Source organism: Eurypyga helias, unplaced genomic scaffold (assembly GCF_000690775.1).
Source record: "Eurypyga helias isolate BGI_N326 unplaced genomic scaffold, ASM69077v1 scaffold12890, whole genome shotgun sequence".
Lineage (NCBI taxonomy): Eukaryota > Metazoa > Chordata > Aves > Eurypygiformes > Eurypygidae > Eurypyga > Eurypyga helias.
Window position 1 is genome coordinate 1 of NW_010226304.1, and position 16791 is coordinate 16791.

At 50.6% G+C, this 16791-nt stretch overlaps 1 protein-coding gene across 1 annotated transcript; it reads right to left on the reverse strand.

Moving 5' to 3' along the window:
- Positions 1-1529: 1529 nt before the first annotated feature.
- NDRG3 (NDRG family member 3) lies at positions 1530-15314 on the reverse strand. The gene is made up of 14 exons (XM_010152559.1): positions 15280-15314; positions 13961-14079; positions 13171-13291; positions 12323-12385; positions 11935-11995; positions 10230-10316; positions 9653-9709; positions 8397-8500; positions 7941-8006; positions 6312-6363; positions 4865-4912; positions 4238-4273; positions 4094-4145; positions 1530-1708 (listed from the first exon to the last, which is right to left on the reverse strand). Exons 1-14 carry the CDS (start codon positions 15312-15314, stop codon positions 1530-1532), a joined length of 1080 nt encoding a protein of 359 aa, XP_010150861.1.
- Between the last annotated feature and the right edge of the window lie 1477 nt (positions 15315-16791).

Here is a 16791-nt window from a genome sequence, read left to right on the forward strand (position 1 = left end):
GCCACCTCTCCAGCCCGGGGGACAGGCTCTTCCAGGGGACACAGGGGCACCCCACCATGCTGTTCCCTCGCAGAGGTGGCCAGTGCTGCCCCCTCCCCGGGAAGAGTTTGCCTCTCGGGAGGAGGCACCAAAGCTGACAAAACCACGGGGGTGTTGGGTGGTGCCAAGGGAAACCAGGCGAGCACACAGGGCAACAATGAAACTCAGTTATAGCTTTATTTAATAACTGGTACAAAGTCCTCCTCAGGCAGAGCCTCCCAGTCCCATTCCCTTCCCGAAATGGAGCAGAACACGAGCGTGACCCCGCAGGAGCTGGCTCCCAGTGAGTCAGGACTGCCCACCGGTCAAGAAAGGATGTTGTGCTCATCTCTCGAGACCTGCAGTAGCCTGACCACGCATCCCTTTTCTTCCATTAACAGCCAGACCCTGGGGTGCAGCAGGCACTTGCCTCCCACCCTCTGCGACCCGGCCAGATGTAAAACCAACAGAACTGTGAATCCCACAAGGACAGTAAGCAGTCCCGGCAGGGAGGCATTCACCACTCACGCTTCCGATGCGCCTCGGGACGTGTGCCTGGTTCCCCCAGCCGTACCTCCTGAGCCTGGGTTAATACCTGCGCAGACACCCTGCCTGGGGCTGGCGGGGGGGCAGAGCTGGCAGTGCAGATGGCTGGATCTCGCCTGGCAAGGGCACTGCTGCCTGCTGCACAACATACTCGATGTCAGAGATTCACCCGTGCCAGGGTGCAACAGTGAGTAGGTGGTAACTGCGGCTGCCCTTCTGCAGGAGGGTCAGCAGGGGCGGGCTGGAAGCCAGGGCTGCTGTAGTTTAATCCCTTGTACCCGGTTAATAGTGCACCTCGGTTAGTGTCAGTGTACGTGTCAGCTGCTGTGCCCCCTCAGGAGGCTCAGGTAAGAAATCACTCTGCTCCTTCCCAACACGTATACAGAGATGAGACCAAGACAGTATTTCCGATCATTTCATTTCCCCACGGCTGCCTGGCATGCTGAGAGTCCTGGGAACACAAAGACCTCCTGGTGGGTTCTGCACTCCAGGCACAGCGCTGCCAAAGAGCATCTCCGGCGCCTGGAGTTGCACATCATCGTGGTCCTGCTTCGCATGCCCACAGATGCCATACCAACTGCACCACGAGGGTCCTGTAGCAAAAGCACAACTAGAAAGCAATTCTAAACCTCACAAAGCCACAGAAATTATATTTAAATGAAGAGGGGAGACAACGGCTGTCATCTGGACTGATACAGCACAGACAGGAAATGGGGCCAGCATGTACAGTAACATGACTTACTAGGACCGCGGAATGTTAACGAGTTTTAAAGAGGCTCCGGCGCCAAGGGCATCCAGAAGGGACCAAAGTAATGCCAAGTACAGACTACCAAAGAGGTGGCAGCTCAGATGGGCATGCACAGGTTAGAGAGAACAGTTAATGCCACGTCGGATGAAATGCTAGATTCTGAGTGGGTTCAGTGGGGGCGAGTGGAGTTGTCTGATTCCAGAAGAGGAGCTCCTGCCTAACAGGATACTTCCATGGTTTGAGGTGCATCCTGGAGGTCAATTCCTTCTGGAGTCCCAGCACTTCCTTCACCATGGTTGCTGGTATGAGACCGGCTGCGGACGCTCTCGCCAGAGCCCACGCTCGAGGAGGAGTGAGTACGGGAGCGCATCAGCCTGGTCATGCTAGCTGCTGGCACTGCAAGAAAGAACAGGCGTGGGGCTTAGGAAAGGAGGAGCTCCTAGAGCAGTATCGCAGTCACTCAGGTACGTCACTGGGTAAGCGCAAAAAGGGCTACACCCTCCGGAAGAAAACTCACTCTCCACTGCCAAAATTAAGTCTTTGCACGTCTAAAGCAAGATGTTTAAGGCCCAATTTCAAAAGGTCCAGGGTGAGCTAATGCCAGAAGTGTAACTGATCATTTGCAAGTGCAGTCACGGTGTCTGCGCAAACCAAGGCGGCGGGTGTACGATGACCTTTTGAAAGTCAGTCTCGTCACTCTAGAAAACCACAGAGCTGAAGTCATGCAACAACCAACGAAGTACAAATGAAAGGTGAAAAACCGTAGCATACACATTGTATAATGAATCAGCCTAACTTGCAGCAGGACATGCCGAGACAGAGCGATGCACCCGAAGGATCATTCAACTCAGTACACAGACTTGGGCCGAGGCAGATGCACAGTTGAAGGTACCTGACTCAGTGCTTAGGTGGCTGAGCTGCACATAAGGGACTGGAAACAACACGAGACAAGGAAAGGGATGAATACAGGAAAGAGCCAATTAGTTACGGTGTGTGACTAGCAGCTGCACTGCTCCTGGGATACCCAGCTACTGTCCCTTCCATGCCCAGTTCACACACTGTGCTGAAAGCTCCCAATATTTGGAAGAACAGCTGCTAACGAGCATCTCCGGGAGATGCCAAACTGACTCAGAAATCCATCAGGGCCACATCTCTTCAATGCCTTTAGCTGGAAATGGCAAGCCAACCCTACCTCCCCATGGTAGGGGACCACAACTGCTCAACAGAGATGTCATTTTCCTGTGTCAGGGAAACTGGGCAATACTCTAACTCCAGCTATGGAACTGAAATTCGTGTCTTCCCTTGAGTGGACAGCATCAGATTTCTGCTACAAGCCTCCTGCAAGGCACGACCGTCCAGCTGCAGCTCAGCACAGGCAGGTCCAACTGGTTCAGCCAAGGTGCGGGATAGCTGTTGAGCAACTGGCTTGTGCACTTCTAGAAATGGCAAGCTGCTCATCTGCCGCTCTCCTGTTCTCCCCAAGAGAGGGAGGAGGCCTTGCTGGCCAAGCTCTGCAGTGCCAACACAGTCTCACCCACCCAAACTGGGAAAACCATTTTGGGATTAGCTACTAATGCTGGAAGTAGAAAGAGGGGCCCTGCCTCCCTGCCATTCCGCAGTCCTGCGCACCCTGTCTGAGAGATCTGACACCCACAGCACTGACGTCCTTGCTCTGATGGCAGCACTTGCTGACTTTACTAACACCAGGAACAGAAGACATATAAACAGAAATGCTCTCTGGCTGTGAAGCTGAGGGAGCCTTCTCATGGCACCTTCCTCTGCAGGACCAGGCTCTTCTGGCCAGCCCTGGAGAACACAACTGTCCCGCTGTGCTCATGTCAGCTACACACAGCTCTGAGGAAACGGACAGTTTTTTCTGAGCCCTGATGCCCATGAGTTGGCACAGAACTTCTGGCTGCCTGGAGACCACGGGGAGTGTCACAGCTGCCATGGTGACCATCCTTAGTGGTTAACCAGTCACATGAACCAAGCCCTCCCTAATTCCAGTTTTTGAAGGTTCAGCACCCACAGAAAGGAACTCCTAGCCCTGGCCTCTGGCAGGCAAGGCAGAGCCGTGCCAAGGTGCCTGCAATGGAGACAGTTGCTTTAGTGCAGAGAGAAGGGCTTCTCCTGAAGTCCCCTGTCTCTGGAGTACCAAGGGCAGGGGAGCTGAGCAGCCTGACACACTCAGGAGACAAGGACTTCTGCCCCAAGCACAGGGAGGAAGCCATGGGGCAGGGCACACACTGGATTGTAACACCGCTCCCTCTGGGCTCCCCGGGTGTCAGAAGTCATCCAGCTCTGTTCTGCCATTATAGGGTTTCACTTCAAAATTCTGCTTACCCCTGGGGAGAGTCTGAAAGAAGTAGGTATGTCCGCGGAGAAAGGGAAGGGCTCGCATGCACCCATCCCCACTGCGAGGCTGTACGGCTAACTCCTCCCCCTCCGGAGAGGGAATGCACAGAAGATTTCAGAAGATTTACCATTCTTGGGAGCATGCTCTTCTGGACTGGCACAAGGATGGACTTACAATGTTTTACCAACACCAGCAACCAAAAAGGGGTCACCATTTGCAGTGCGGATTACACACGTCAAGGAACAACACTGGTTTGCTACGACTGGCTAGCACACTAGTTGTTTTCCAGCACGGATGGCTCTCCTGGTAACCACACTAACTCATGGGTAGGGACACAGATGCCAATGGGCTCAGATGGACCAGAAAGGCTGAGCTCCCTTCACAACAACCCCGCGCCAAAGCAGGAAATTGTGTTTGCCACTTACTGTAGCCCATTCCCTGCACAAAGTACTTGAAGGCTTCTGTCAGCTTGCCAGGCTGTGGAAACAGAAAGCGTGGCTTTAGTGCAAGCAGAGCGAGGGACCTGGTACAACCCAAAGGCCACGGGGGAGTCAGGAGGCATTCCTCACCTGAACCACCTGAGGCAGGCCCCCGCAGTCAGCCATCTGCAACAGGAAACAAAAGGGGGGCTGAACCATCCCAGAGCCGCGCCATCTCCCCCACCCCGCCGGGGCTGACGAGACACCCTTCTGCCACCTTGTCTCCGAAGCCAAAGCAAGGCCTGGTGACGTGTGTTCGGGAGCCTGTGGCGGAGCGATCCCAGCGCCTTGGAGGCTGCGTTACCAAGCGATCTCATGCCACTCCTCCCAAACCTGCCACTTTGCACTGCTACACAGCAGCTGTCAGCACACTGTGGAGCCATGGGTAAGGATGGGAAGGGCCGGCATAAAGCTAGAAAAAGTGACGCTGTCACTGGCGGAGAGCTTGGTGGAGGCAGGGCACCTCTGCTAACTCCCAGCAGGTCTTCCCTGCTTTAAAAGGTATAAAGAAGTGGCCATAAGGCAGGGATTCAGGGACTCCCCCCGACAAACTCTTCTCTGCCGAATCTATCTCCGTGCAGGAGAGAACACAGCCCCGAACGACTGTCCACAAACTTCTTAAAGCTAAATATATGGAAGGCAAAAACCTAAGTGGAGCTGGCCTCAGCAAAAAGAGGGTCTTTGTGCAGGCTGCAATGATTCTGGAGTGGCACTCACCTTCAGAAGGGTAGTTTTCGTTGGGTCAAGACGTGAATTGCATTCAACCTAAAACAAAAGGAAGAAAGAGGGACATGACATCACAAAGAAAACTTGAAGTCAGATGTAAAATGTGGGACAGCTGCACCAGAGGCAGTGTCTTCAGCAACAGGAGATTCTCTGGGACCAAGAAGGACTGAGCAAAACAGCAGAGAGCACATAGGAAGAGAACAATGCATGGAAGATGCAGGGACAACAGGCAGGTGTTCCCCCAAGGGGACCTTGTGGTGACAGAATGTCAATGTTCTAAGATGCGGCTACGACTTTACAGGAAATCATCCCCTGGTTTTGGGGGTGGACCATGAAATTTAAATTTAGAGTACTTTCTGGGCTCTGACAGCAAGACTGGGAGGGAAGGAGACTTCTGTGCAGTGCAGCACTGAGGGAGATCACTCAATCCCTTGGCCAGACAAGGAGGCCACAGCCACCTCTTCTCTGTAAAGCTGCTGCAGAAAAGGAATAGAGCAGGGCCCTGTAGGAAAAGCAACCTCAGTGGGGGAGACTGTCATGAGCTGGGAACCTGGGCAGTCAGACAGGCAAGCAAAGATCCCGAAGACCCTACCCTGTCCCCCAGCTGTGGCTGGGAAGCAATGAGAATCCTTGGAGACAGTATCCTAGCAAAGTCAAAACTTGGAGAATGTCTCAGACTTCCAGACCAGACTGATGAAAAGGCAACAAGGCCACAACCAGAAAAAGCCTGCAGCAGTTCTCCATCCACAACTCCTAGGTACAAGCTACTGCTTTAGGAGACTCCTACAGTCTTCCATGGTTTCTTAAGACAGCTTCTTTTGTTCACAGCCCCCTGGTCTCCCCACAGTCCATGGCTGAAGGGGAGGAGCAACGTCCACACAACCACACTGCACAGTGCCATACCCCATTTGTAACTGTGCTGGGAGGGAAGTGGGTTATAGATGTCTGCAGAGAACAACAGGAAGGAAATGCTTCTGTGTGTTGCCTTCCCTATGATGCAGTGCTTTTGCAGAGCTCTGTGTTACTCCCCAACACAGAAACTGGAGTCACACTACTTATTTTTAAACCTCAGGTAGCCTCAGTACAGCAGCAAGTAATTCATGACTTGAACTGAACTCCAAGCAGCAGATTGGCAGAACCCGGGGAAAGACGTTAAGTTCCTGAAAGTGGTCCTCTGCATCCCCTGCTGAGCAAGATGCTTGGGCACAAGGACTCTTGTTCAGGTCCTGCCATCCTCACCGGAGACCTGTCCCACAGGGCCATTAACTCTCCCAAGCCTTGGCTCTCCCACCAGTGACTGACAGCTCTCAGCAGCTGAGGGACCAGTAAAGAGCCTGGGACAGAGCCACCTTCTGTGACTAGTCCTGGGTGAGGCGAGAGCTCTGCTGGGCAAGGCAGGTTGTAATGACAGGAGAGGAAAAAGTTCATGTATACGTACCACTGCTTCCACGGCAGGTGAGCTGTCACCAACCACTAGCAAGGCTGGGCACCTGGTCAAAACCCAAAGCAGAGACATTACTCACAGCGCATCTAGGGCATTTCTGAGAAGGCTGAGCTCTGTGAACCAACAGCCTCATGAATGGTTAACAATGCTCACCAAAACCCCTACCTGTCACCACACTGTGGCGTTTTCCAGAGCTTGCATGTGCACCCATACTGTCCCCTCCATGCACACCACCTGCCACTACTGCTGCACACGCATTAGAAGATATGCCTAGAGCTGGGCGAAACACCATCCCAGGCTGCAAAAGGACGCGTGCTCTCGGAAATGAATGTCTGTTAGGAATTTAAGAATAACCACCTTCAACAGAGTTTAATGCTGCTGAGGCTGGCAATTGCTCAGGACTCTTATTTTGGTTTGGTTTTTAGAAAGAAAACCAAAAGATGTCAGGGAATATATTGAAAAATGTCACGATATCAAAGCCTCTGCTGGCAAATCTGTGCCTTCACAGCCATTTGTACATGTACTGTAATTCTAGAAGAACAATTAACATTCAAGGTGTAAAAGGAGGTCACAGCCCAAGTTCATTTTCAGATGAATACAGTGGCTAGAGGCCCCACTGCTGTGTGTTGACTAGGTGACAAAAATAAGACTACAGTGGCTGAGAGCCACAGACCTCAGAGCCAGTGGAGTACCTCCTCTATGGAGACAGAGGATCTATATCCAAGCCTACTGGCACAGAGATCCACACTTCCACAATAAGTATTTTAAGGATCTGCAGATCCCTGTGAGTCACTTGACTGGACGGACAGTGCTCTGTGGCTGGCAGCTGCCTGCATGACAGAGAGTGGTGTGACTGGCTTTGCCTGGAGATCAAGCAGGGAAATCCAACTCTTTTAGGTTAGCCGCGATCTAGAGGGTTTGGCTATGGATGCCTAAAACATTCCTGGGACTGGCAGGAGCAGAAGTCCATACAGTTTCCAAGGAGCAAAGAGCAGAGCCTGGGCAGCAGTCTCTAGCCCAGCCCAGGCATCCTGCCTCCACACTGCAATTTGCAATCTTCACATGCTCTACATGCAGTTAAGTTGCCCCTTTTGCTTTCTTGCTTGGAATATGAAAATTTACCTATACTTCTTCCTTCTTCCATCACTAGTTCTCTGGTGTCTGCCCCTTCTCAGCTGTACCCTCAACAAGCTATCCCCTCCCAGATGAGTCACTGCCAAGGTGGGAAAACACCACCGCAACCTCTGCATTCAGAACCCCCTGCCTGTGGGAGAACTGTGCAGGTAATGTTTTTCAGCAAGGTGGGGGAAGGCAGTCAGTGGCAACAAACAGAAACCTGCCTCCCTAATTTTTCATGCAAAACAACCAAACTAACAGCTCAGCAAGTACAGCGACTGCTGGGCAGATACCCTTATTCCTCTGATCCTGCCTTCTGGGGTGTGCTCTCATGAAAGAGCTTCCAGATACCTCTCTGCCCCGTTCTAGCTGACAGCACTGTGCTGCAGCCCAGGACTGTGAACAGCCCTCCCCATGCTTGGGCTTGCGGGGTTCTTGCCGAAAAGCAGCAACAGCTTGTCTGACTGGAAAGTAACTAACCGAGACAGGCCGATCGGAGCAACTTACTTGAGTGTTTTTGCAGTATTTTCATTGATGCCAAGAACTGGTCTCTCAATTTCCAGGTCTCTACGACTGAAAGACAAACCAGAACAATTCTGCATCATATCAGCAGGGGAAACTGGTTATTGTGGGAGCATCCAAAACCCAACCAGGAGTGCTGGCTCCAGCACCCAGGCAAGAGGTTATCACTCCTTGTGTCATGCCATGAGCAGAAGCCCCAGCAGTCACTGCTGGAACACAGGATCCATGCTCTCATGGCGAGCTCGCTGTGTGCCTAAAGATGAGGTGTGGAAGGGACATTCAGGCACGAGGGCTGAGCTTGGCTCAGGAAAACGGCTGAAGACTAGGCTTAGGACAAAGCTTCATAGAACATATTAGCCAATAAAGCAATACATATGGCAGCAAATCTACTGAGCAGGGAAGCTACGGGAGCAATCTATCAGGCAAAAAGGTATCCTGTACCTGTTGTATGAGGTGAGGAACAGCTGAAGGTTATCTTGGTTAATGTCCTGCGCGATGTGAAGCCTGTATGTTTGGATCAAATCTAGATTGGCCTGCAGTTCCTCCTGTACAAAAGCAGAAGAATGGAAAGACAGGGAACATCATCTTTTTCACAAGTAAATAATTGATACTAATAAAAATACTGAAGCGTCGAACTGCCTCCATACACATAATTCCCCTGTGAACAGTAACACAGAGGCAGCAACTCCAGACTGCATTAGTACCTAGGCTACATTAATTGTCTCTGGTATGCGTTACGTGCCACACTTTGGTAACGAGACTGCACTTTCACCAAAGGCCCCACACAAGCTGCTGCGGGAGTACAAGGGTATCTTGAGATGGGCTAAGTGAGCTCCTGAGCTTCAGTAATCCTTATACAATCACTCTGGTTTAGGAAGGTCTGCTGCTTATGCTTAATATCAAAGAAGCAAAGCCTTATAGGTAAGCTCTAAGACTGGGACCAAAGGAAAATTTAATCCCAACACCCAGTTCTATAAATAAACTGCATTGCATGAGAGCTACAGAGAGAAAAAGAACACAAGGAAGCATGCACTATGTATAATGAAGGGGTCTGAAAGGGGGAGAGAACAGCATGGACTCTCAGCAGGAGGATGCTACATGACCCCTTGCAGTGCTGAGGCGTTCTGTTGCAGGAGGGCTTCAGCTCAGGGACTGATCTGCTGCATGTCATCTCTGGTGTGCATGAGGCACAGACCCTCTTAGTTGCCCAGCAAGCTTGCTGGTTGGGAGCCAGCAAATCCCAAACAGAAGGCAATCTGGTATCCCAAGTTTTCAGGAGGGGCTGGTTTGCCTCTGTTGAAACAGAGGGAGAAGATGAAGAGCAGAACACAGCAGTTCAACATCTGGAGACTCCCAGCTGATCTGTGCTCTACTCACAGCACAGAAGCTTCCACGCTGGCTACAGAGAACCAGCTGCCACTTATTTCTGCAGACAGTTACCTGGGCACCACAAAGACAGGAGTTGTGGTGCTAGTGTGTGGGACCTCCTTAACGTGCCTGGAGGTGGGGCAAGCACAAGGATGCGCATGCTCCCAGCAGTGTGCAAAGCCCTGATGTGAGCTTGCCACGCAGAGAAAATAGCACTATCTGTGGCAACCCTTATTTGATGGACCAGAGCTATTTCAGAGCAGGTACATCAAGAAGTTATAGCTCCATGTACAGTTGCACGGCAATAGTAACACCTGCTGGGTACTTACATGGCCAAAATGATGTGCCAAGACGATGTCCACGATGTTGGTTGTCCAGCCTGAAAACTGAATAGTGGCGATGAATGAGGAGGAGGGAGACTAACTGGAAAACACAGTTTCATTACAAATTTCAAAGTAGCTCCTCAGAGTAAAGAAAGTAACAAAGAAACTACTCAAGCAATGTAAGAAACAAATGCCTGACTCTTGAGATGGGCATTCAAGGCTCCAAAGAAGCCTGTGCACACACAACACACACCACTCCAGAAACCTGGAACCCTGAATAACTGCAAGTGGCCAGAATAACAGAGTAATTAAAAGATTCATTCAAACTCAGCCAAATGAAGCCTGCAAGCATGAGTGCTACATCAGAGGAAAACCGAGTGCTCAACAGCCACTCATCTCCCAGCAGTTCACAAGGATTTCTCATTCACATTTGATCGATCACGCCCACCCCTGCTCCTATGGAGCAGGGACAGTTTTTGTCATAAAACAACAGATTCCTGTACTCTGTCCTTTTTCCTCTTACTCTACACACTGTTCATCAAGCTCTGTGGAGAGGAGATGTGCAGGGGAAGCAGAATCTCACCTTGGATGCTGCCCAGTCAATCCAGCCCTTTGCACATGGATCAACGTTAATAAGAACAAGTCCTTCCACTAGGTCGGGGTGGCTGAGCTGTGGGGAGAGAGCACAGGCACACTTGCAAGGGTGGTTCAGCCCACACGTAGGTCAGTGTCAGGTGCAGCAGCTGGAAAGCTTCTTGCAAAAGGAAGACAGAGTAAAATGAAGACTAGGTGGGGAGCTCCTTCTGTGCGGGCAGCCAGTGGCCTTTTCAGAGCTTAGCCCACAGCTGGCTCCTAGCCAGACCACACTCAGTTCAGCTGTTGGCACCGAGGGACTGACTGCTCACATCGCACACGCAGCCTGAGCAGGCCTTGCATGCATCTGGTGCAGCCAGGGGCCCTGCTCAGGCCCCGGGGCTGTCAGCAGTCACTCTGCTCTCATCTGGCACATCCAGGGAAAACCTGGACAAAATCCTGTGCCTGGAGAGCACCTCTTTCCACTCCCCAAGGAAGAGGCAGTCTCACAGTGGAGATGTGGCACCCTAAACAGAGGCCTGGGAAGCTCGAGCTGCAGGGTCCTCTGGCTCACTGGAGGGCAACCCCGCTACCCCCCAGGCTGCAGACATCCCTTTTCCCTGCTCTATCCTGGCACACCAGCACCTTGCAGTTTACCTTGGGAGGTGTGTGTGGGGAGCATGGGAACAAAATACTTTGAGAACTGCTTGCAAATATAAACGTAGCAATCTAACACAACCAGAGAACTCAGGTCTAAGCTCAATCCAAGACTGAAATCTCATGGCAGCTCTCCTGCTCCTTTGTATAGATTAGCACTAGTTAAGCAGAAGGAAACAACTCGCAGCAGGAAACTGTCTGCAATCCAGGCAGCGTGGCAAGGGCTTTCTGGCACTTCACTGAGTTGAGAACAAAGGTTTATTTGCTAATCTTCTCTTTAGCGAGACTGAAAACTACAAAAGATACAAAGTGCAAGGAACAGAGCGAACAGCAGTGCTTCACACTGCCCCAGGCTCAACCCTGAGCGGAGGACATGGAAAGCATAGAACTTTTTGCAGGAGGGGCAGCTGCAAGGTGAAGTGGCTTTAAGAAGCAATAATGGCCTAAATCATGGGCAACTACACTCAGCAGCTTGAGCAAACTTTATGAGAATGTCAGATTTCTGTGGTTTTGTGTTGTTTGGTTGTTTTAAACACTACTTCTGGAAGACTCAGGCTAATTTCTGGGCTGCTAAACTATGTCCACTGATTTCACATGCTTATAAACACTTCACTAGAGAGAAATGTAGAAGTAAGTACCACAATGAAGCTAGCACTCTCTTGTCAAAGGGTGAAGTGTAAAATCTACCTCCTTCCAGTGAAAAAACACATTCCTCATCAGGGCTGGTTCACAGCACATCACTAGATCAATTGTTCAGTGTCACAAACACTGGAAACAGCACACAGTAGCGCAGCCAGTCTTTGTGAAGACGTGAGACTGGATATTCCTAGCAGCCAGGATAGGCTCTGCTGACTCAAAGATATTACATTAGAATCTTTCTGTGTCTGGCATAGTTTCAGAGTAACCTTGGCTGCTCCAATTTAACCATCTGGATGCAAAGCAGTTCTCACATGGTTCCCTGTAGGCCTACTGTAATTACTCGTGCCCCACAAATGGTCTGCTGGATCAGTGGAAGACCACAGCTCATCTAAGTCACAAGGAAATGCAGAGATACTTACTGCACACCTGCTGAGGACATAAGCACCAGCTCCCAGTCCGATCCCAATGAAGCTTTTCAGGCTGAAATACAAGCATTTCACAATCAGCAAGGCTAACTTAAGCTCACAGCCGAAGCATCCCTAGAGGCAAAGTCTCTCCCCTCTCTGCATCCAGCTGTTCACTTATGTTCATTTTCAAACCAATCCAGCAATGATGCAGCAGCCATAAATTGTCTCATGTGGCAGACAATGTTCCCAGCATAAGAACCAGTCAGGGTTACATAGGTCGGGAGATGCTCAGGCCTCTTGGGACAACTCAGTGAGCGTATCAGATGTTGCAAGCAGAGAGAGGTAGGTGCTGGAATGACTGTATCCAGCTGGCTCACCCTGTTTCATTTCAGAGACTTACTTCAGGTGTGTCAGAACAGCAGGCAGCATTTCAGCCAGTTCATCCATACTGGGATACTGGTACCTGAAAACCAAGAGAGACTGAATTCAAAGCACCTCCAAATACAGCTTGACAGAGGTTATCGCCCAGTTCTACCCAAGGTAGGAGAAACAAGGAACATCTGTCAGGCATATGCATAGGTGACTGTTTTGCAATGATACTGTACATTCCAGCCAACTCTATGGATCCCATCCCTCAGAACAAGACTAACACAGAACAGTGGCTTTTTGCACAGTCAGACTTCTGTGGAAGGATGGACAGATGGATCAAGGAACGCCAGCTAGGCTGCAGTGTGCTGGGCTCATGCTCAAGTCCGAAAGCTGCTACCAGCACTCAGCACTAGTGATGGCTTTACCCATACCTCAGTAATAGAAGAGTTCCCTGAATGCCCTTTAGGAAGCCATTTCATAGAATCACTGAATGGTTTGGGTTGGAAAGGACCTTAAAGATCATCTAGTTCCACCCCCCCTGCCATGGGCAGGGACACCTTCCACTAGACCAGGTTGCTCCAAGCCTCATCCAGCCTGGCCTTGAACACTTCCAGGCATCCACAGCTTCTCTGGGCAACCTGTCGCAGTGCTTCATCACCCTCTCCGTGAAGCATTTCTTCCTGTTATCTAATCTAAACCTCTTCCCTTTCCATTTAAACCGGTTCCCCCCTGTCCTGTCACTACAGGCCCTTGTAAAAAGTCCCCTGCTCCTGAGAGCTGCCTCCCATCACACTCAGCCTGTCAACCCCAGCTGGCTTAAATGGCATGCGACCTCAGTCCAGACTGCATCTGGAACAAGGGTCTCTGCAGAACTCTTACCCAGATGGGAATGGGGGGGCTCCTTCCTGCTGGCCTGGTGCATCCACATGGCACACAGCAAAATGCTGAGTGATCTCTTGCATGTCTTCGAAGTTAAAGAATGCGTTAAAACAGGATTTGTCTACAACAACAAAAAAGAAGAAATGAGACATTTCCTGATGTTTTATTGTGATCCACCCTCCAAACACCATGGCACACATCCGCATGAGCCCAACCCTGCTGCGGAGTCTACAGGCAGCGGATGCTGGGTGATGCATGCTGCTGCGCCCTGACTGCAATGCAGAGCGAGTCCTGGCAAAGGAACTGCCACACCTGGAGGGAAGGCAGACAAGTGACATCCCAGCACGCGTGCCCCAGGCAAACGGGGCCTTGCAGCACCTGGGTACCTGCAGTACATACTGAGGAGCACTTGTGTGAACATAACAGTACGTGTTGGGTGAGAAGACATGTGGAAAGAGCAACTGAGCCTGCTACAAACAAGCCTTTTAGAAAGGACTTGCTCATTTGCCCAGGAGCCAGGGAAAGGATGCTTTGTGGCAGCTCTAATCCAGCACAAGTCATCAGCTAGAGCACTAGCGTGTGGTGGATTGTTTCCACCTTGGCCCTACCCTTCCAGGGCTGCTGGAATGGATTGGGGCATGCCACATGCTCTATCTCCTGCAGAGCTTTCTTTTTTACCCTGGAATGACCTGTTCTGTCTCAGCTCCAGGCCAGTTCCACTGTTCCCACACACAAAAGCGATTACCATGAACAACCACTTTTTCAGGGTCCTGGGAATGCAAGGGCTTACGATTGAGGCCAATGTCATGGTATGTGAGGATGACAGGTCTGTTCCCCTTGGGTGTGCCCCGCATGGTGACATGGACCACTCCGAAAGCTGTCTCAATGTCATGTTCCTGCAGAGAGAAGAGAAGGAGTCTCAGTGTTAAGTGTGCTGCCTGTGCTACAGGGAACCCTGAGGGACAGCAGCAAGGGCCTCATCCACACTTTGACACTGCTCTCATATCCACAGGTACAGCTCAGTACAGCTCTTGAAATCTGCAACCCTGTCAAATCTCTCCAAATGCTGCCAAGAGCAAGTTGCTTTTGTACAGGTGTGTGAAGGGTTTGGAGCTGTGTCTTCCTGTGACCAAGACCTCATTTCAATGGCCTTTAGTGACACTGCTGTAGCACAGCAGAAGCTGGGTGCCATGTGTCCATCTGTCTCGAGGGGTTTGAGGGTTCATGGCATCACAAATGCAGCTCACTCCCACAGCCAAGCCCTCGCTCCCCAGCTGACATCCCCCTCCCTCTGAACCACCATCCCTTAAGTCTTTTTTCAGCGTGCCTCCAACCCACACCCCTGGAAACATCCTGTCCATGGGCAAACTGATGCAAGAGGACAGTCTGAGAGGCTGGCAGGAGCCTCAGCCCCTGGGGACCATGTACCAGCGTGTTTTAGAAATGGCATGACAACACAGAGCAGGCAGATGGCTGGGACAACAGAGACCCAAGCTCTGCAGATCCAGTGACTGGCAGCCTGGGAGGTTGTACCCATCCCCAGGGACCAGGTGGCAGCTCTTCCTTTCAACAGCATTAAGAAGGACAGATACAGATCCACATGTACCTGTTCTCCCAGGCTGCCTGTCTACTGCAGCCCCACCTCAGCCATCTGGCCAAGAGCCCATTGGACCTTGACCATGCTGCTGCATTCATGTTTGCTGACCTGTCACCCCAAGGAATGCAACCCCACCCCATTTTTCCCAAACCTGCCAGGCCAAACTGCCAAACTCTGCCCCTTATCCACCAGCTCTCTGGGCTGCTCTGCTAGGCTGGGCCAAGTCCTGGGGTTGTACTCCAGCAGGACATGTTGTGCAGCCATAGCAGTGGCCCTCACTTTAGTGTTCTCCACGTTCGCAGCTTTAACAAGTCCTCTAACAAAAGGAGCATCTTTTGGACAAGGCCAAGGGTGGCGACTGGCAGTGCATGCGGCTGAAACAGCCAAGTACGCAAACTCGTGGAAGAGCCCAGTGAATGTCAAAGCAGCTGGAGCTTGCAACCCCTGGTTGCACTCCCCTACTCATCTGAGCTAACCCAGTGGCTGGGTGGGCTGCCACTAAGAGCAGGTCTCTCTGCCAGCTCCGGCAGTTGTTGGTCTCTTCCATAAGCAGCTTTAACTCACTGACCTGGCAGGAAACTATCCAGCTATCTTTTTTTTCTTTTTCCTTTTAATCTTACTTTGTTAGATTTCTGCCAGGTCAGTGAGTTAAGAAGCTTGCAGAGAGGTCTGGCAAGTGCTGGTTCTGGCTCAGAGCCCGAGGGAAGTGCATGGGGTGGTAGAAGAAATAACCCTGCTCTGTGCATGAGGACAGTTAAACTGACTCAATCCTCATGAAACTGCACCTCCAGAGGACCAGGGAGGGTTTCACAGGCAGCAGCAAAAGGTCAACTATCAGACAGAAGCACAAAACCCAAACTGAGCCAACAGTGAGAAAAGCACAGACCTCAACAAAAGAGTTGATGATATTAAAAAAAGTCACCAATACAGTGCCCTTTTTGGAATTATATTCAAACCTAGTGCTACAGTCACACAGGCTTCCACTGGGGAGAATACTGGACAAGATACAAAAGCAGAAACACCCACCTCTCCTCAGAGCTTTTGTTCAAGGACCTCAATGTGCTCCATACTGCCACACCCTCCAGTTTTGTTTTCTGAAGTTGAGTTCGGGTCTTAACTCTCTAGTTGGGAAGGAAAAGTTTCCTTGAGCTAAAAATCTATCCTTACTCTCCCACTTACTTCAACTTTGCAGACCTTCGTTGTTTAGGGAGATGAGTTAGTTTGTCAAGGTTTTTCATGTTATCGCCAGGCACCAGCTCAATCTGAAGGGTACTCACCTCCCTACTCCTTCCAGCACATTAGTGATTCAACTATAGGGAATGTCCACTGAAGATGGAAGCAACTTGAAAAACCCCATATTCAACAAATCCCAGTGAGCAGCACTTTAAAAAATTTAAGATCCCAAGTCTGAAAACTTCTTACTCCGCCCTGTACAATGACAAAGCCTTAGACTGGGAGTGCTTAAGGTTACTTCTCTTTTCTCTTGCTAGTTCCCAAGTAAGGTGGAAATCCAAGGTGGGAAAAGTTAGTCTTTTACTTTTTAAGGCTTTTTCCAAGCTCTACAAAGCAAACAGCAGACATTACATTCGAGATAAGGGTTTCTACATTCACTTTTTTAGCTACACACTGCAACACAGCGCTGATCTTCCTTTCAGGACTACCTGGAGAGATAAGACTGTGTTTTACCCCCAGCCTCCCTACAGGTCCATTTTTCCAGTGAACTTTATTTTCTCTGAAACTTTGCCCTGTAGCTGCAGGGCATTTATCTTGACCTATGATTGCAAAGGACAGAAACATTGTCAGATGTCACACAATTACAGCACACATGACTTCCCCGTCACCTGCCTTTCTCCAAGGCAGCTCTCTCCCACATACCACAGCTGAAGGACAGCATGACGCTGATGCTTACTACAGAGCTTAGGTATCACGCTTAAGATGGCAACGAGTCTCTATGCTTACAAGACACAACTGCTACCTTGAATTCGCCAAAAAAGTTATTAGTTCATCGTAGAATCACAGAATGG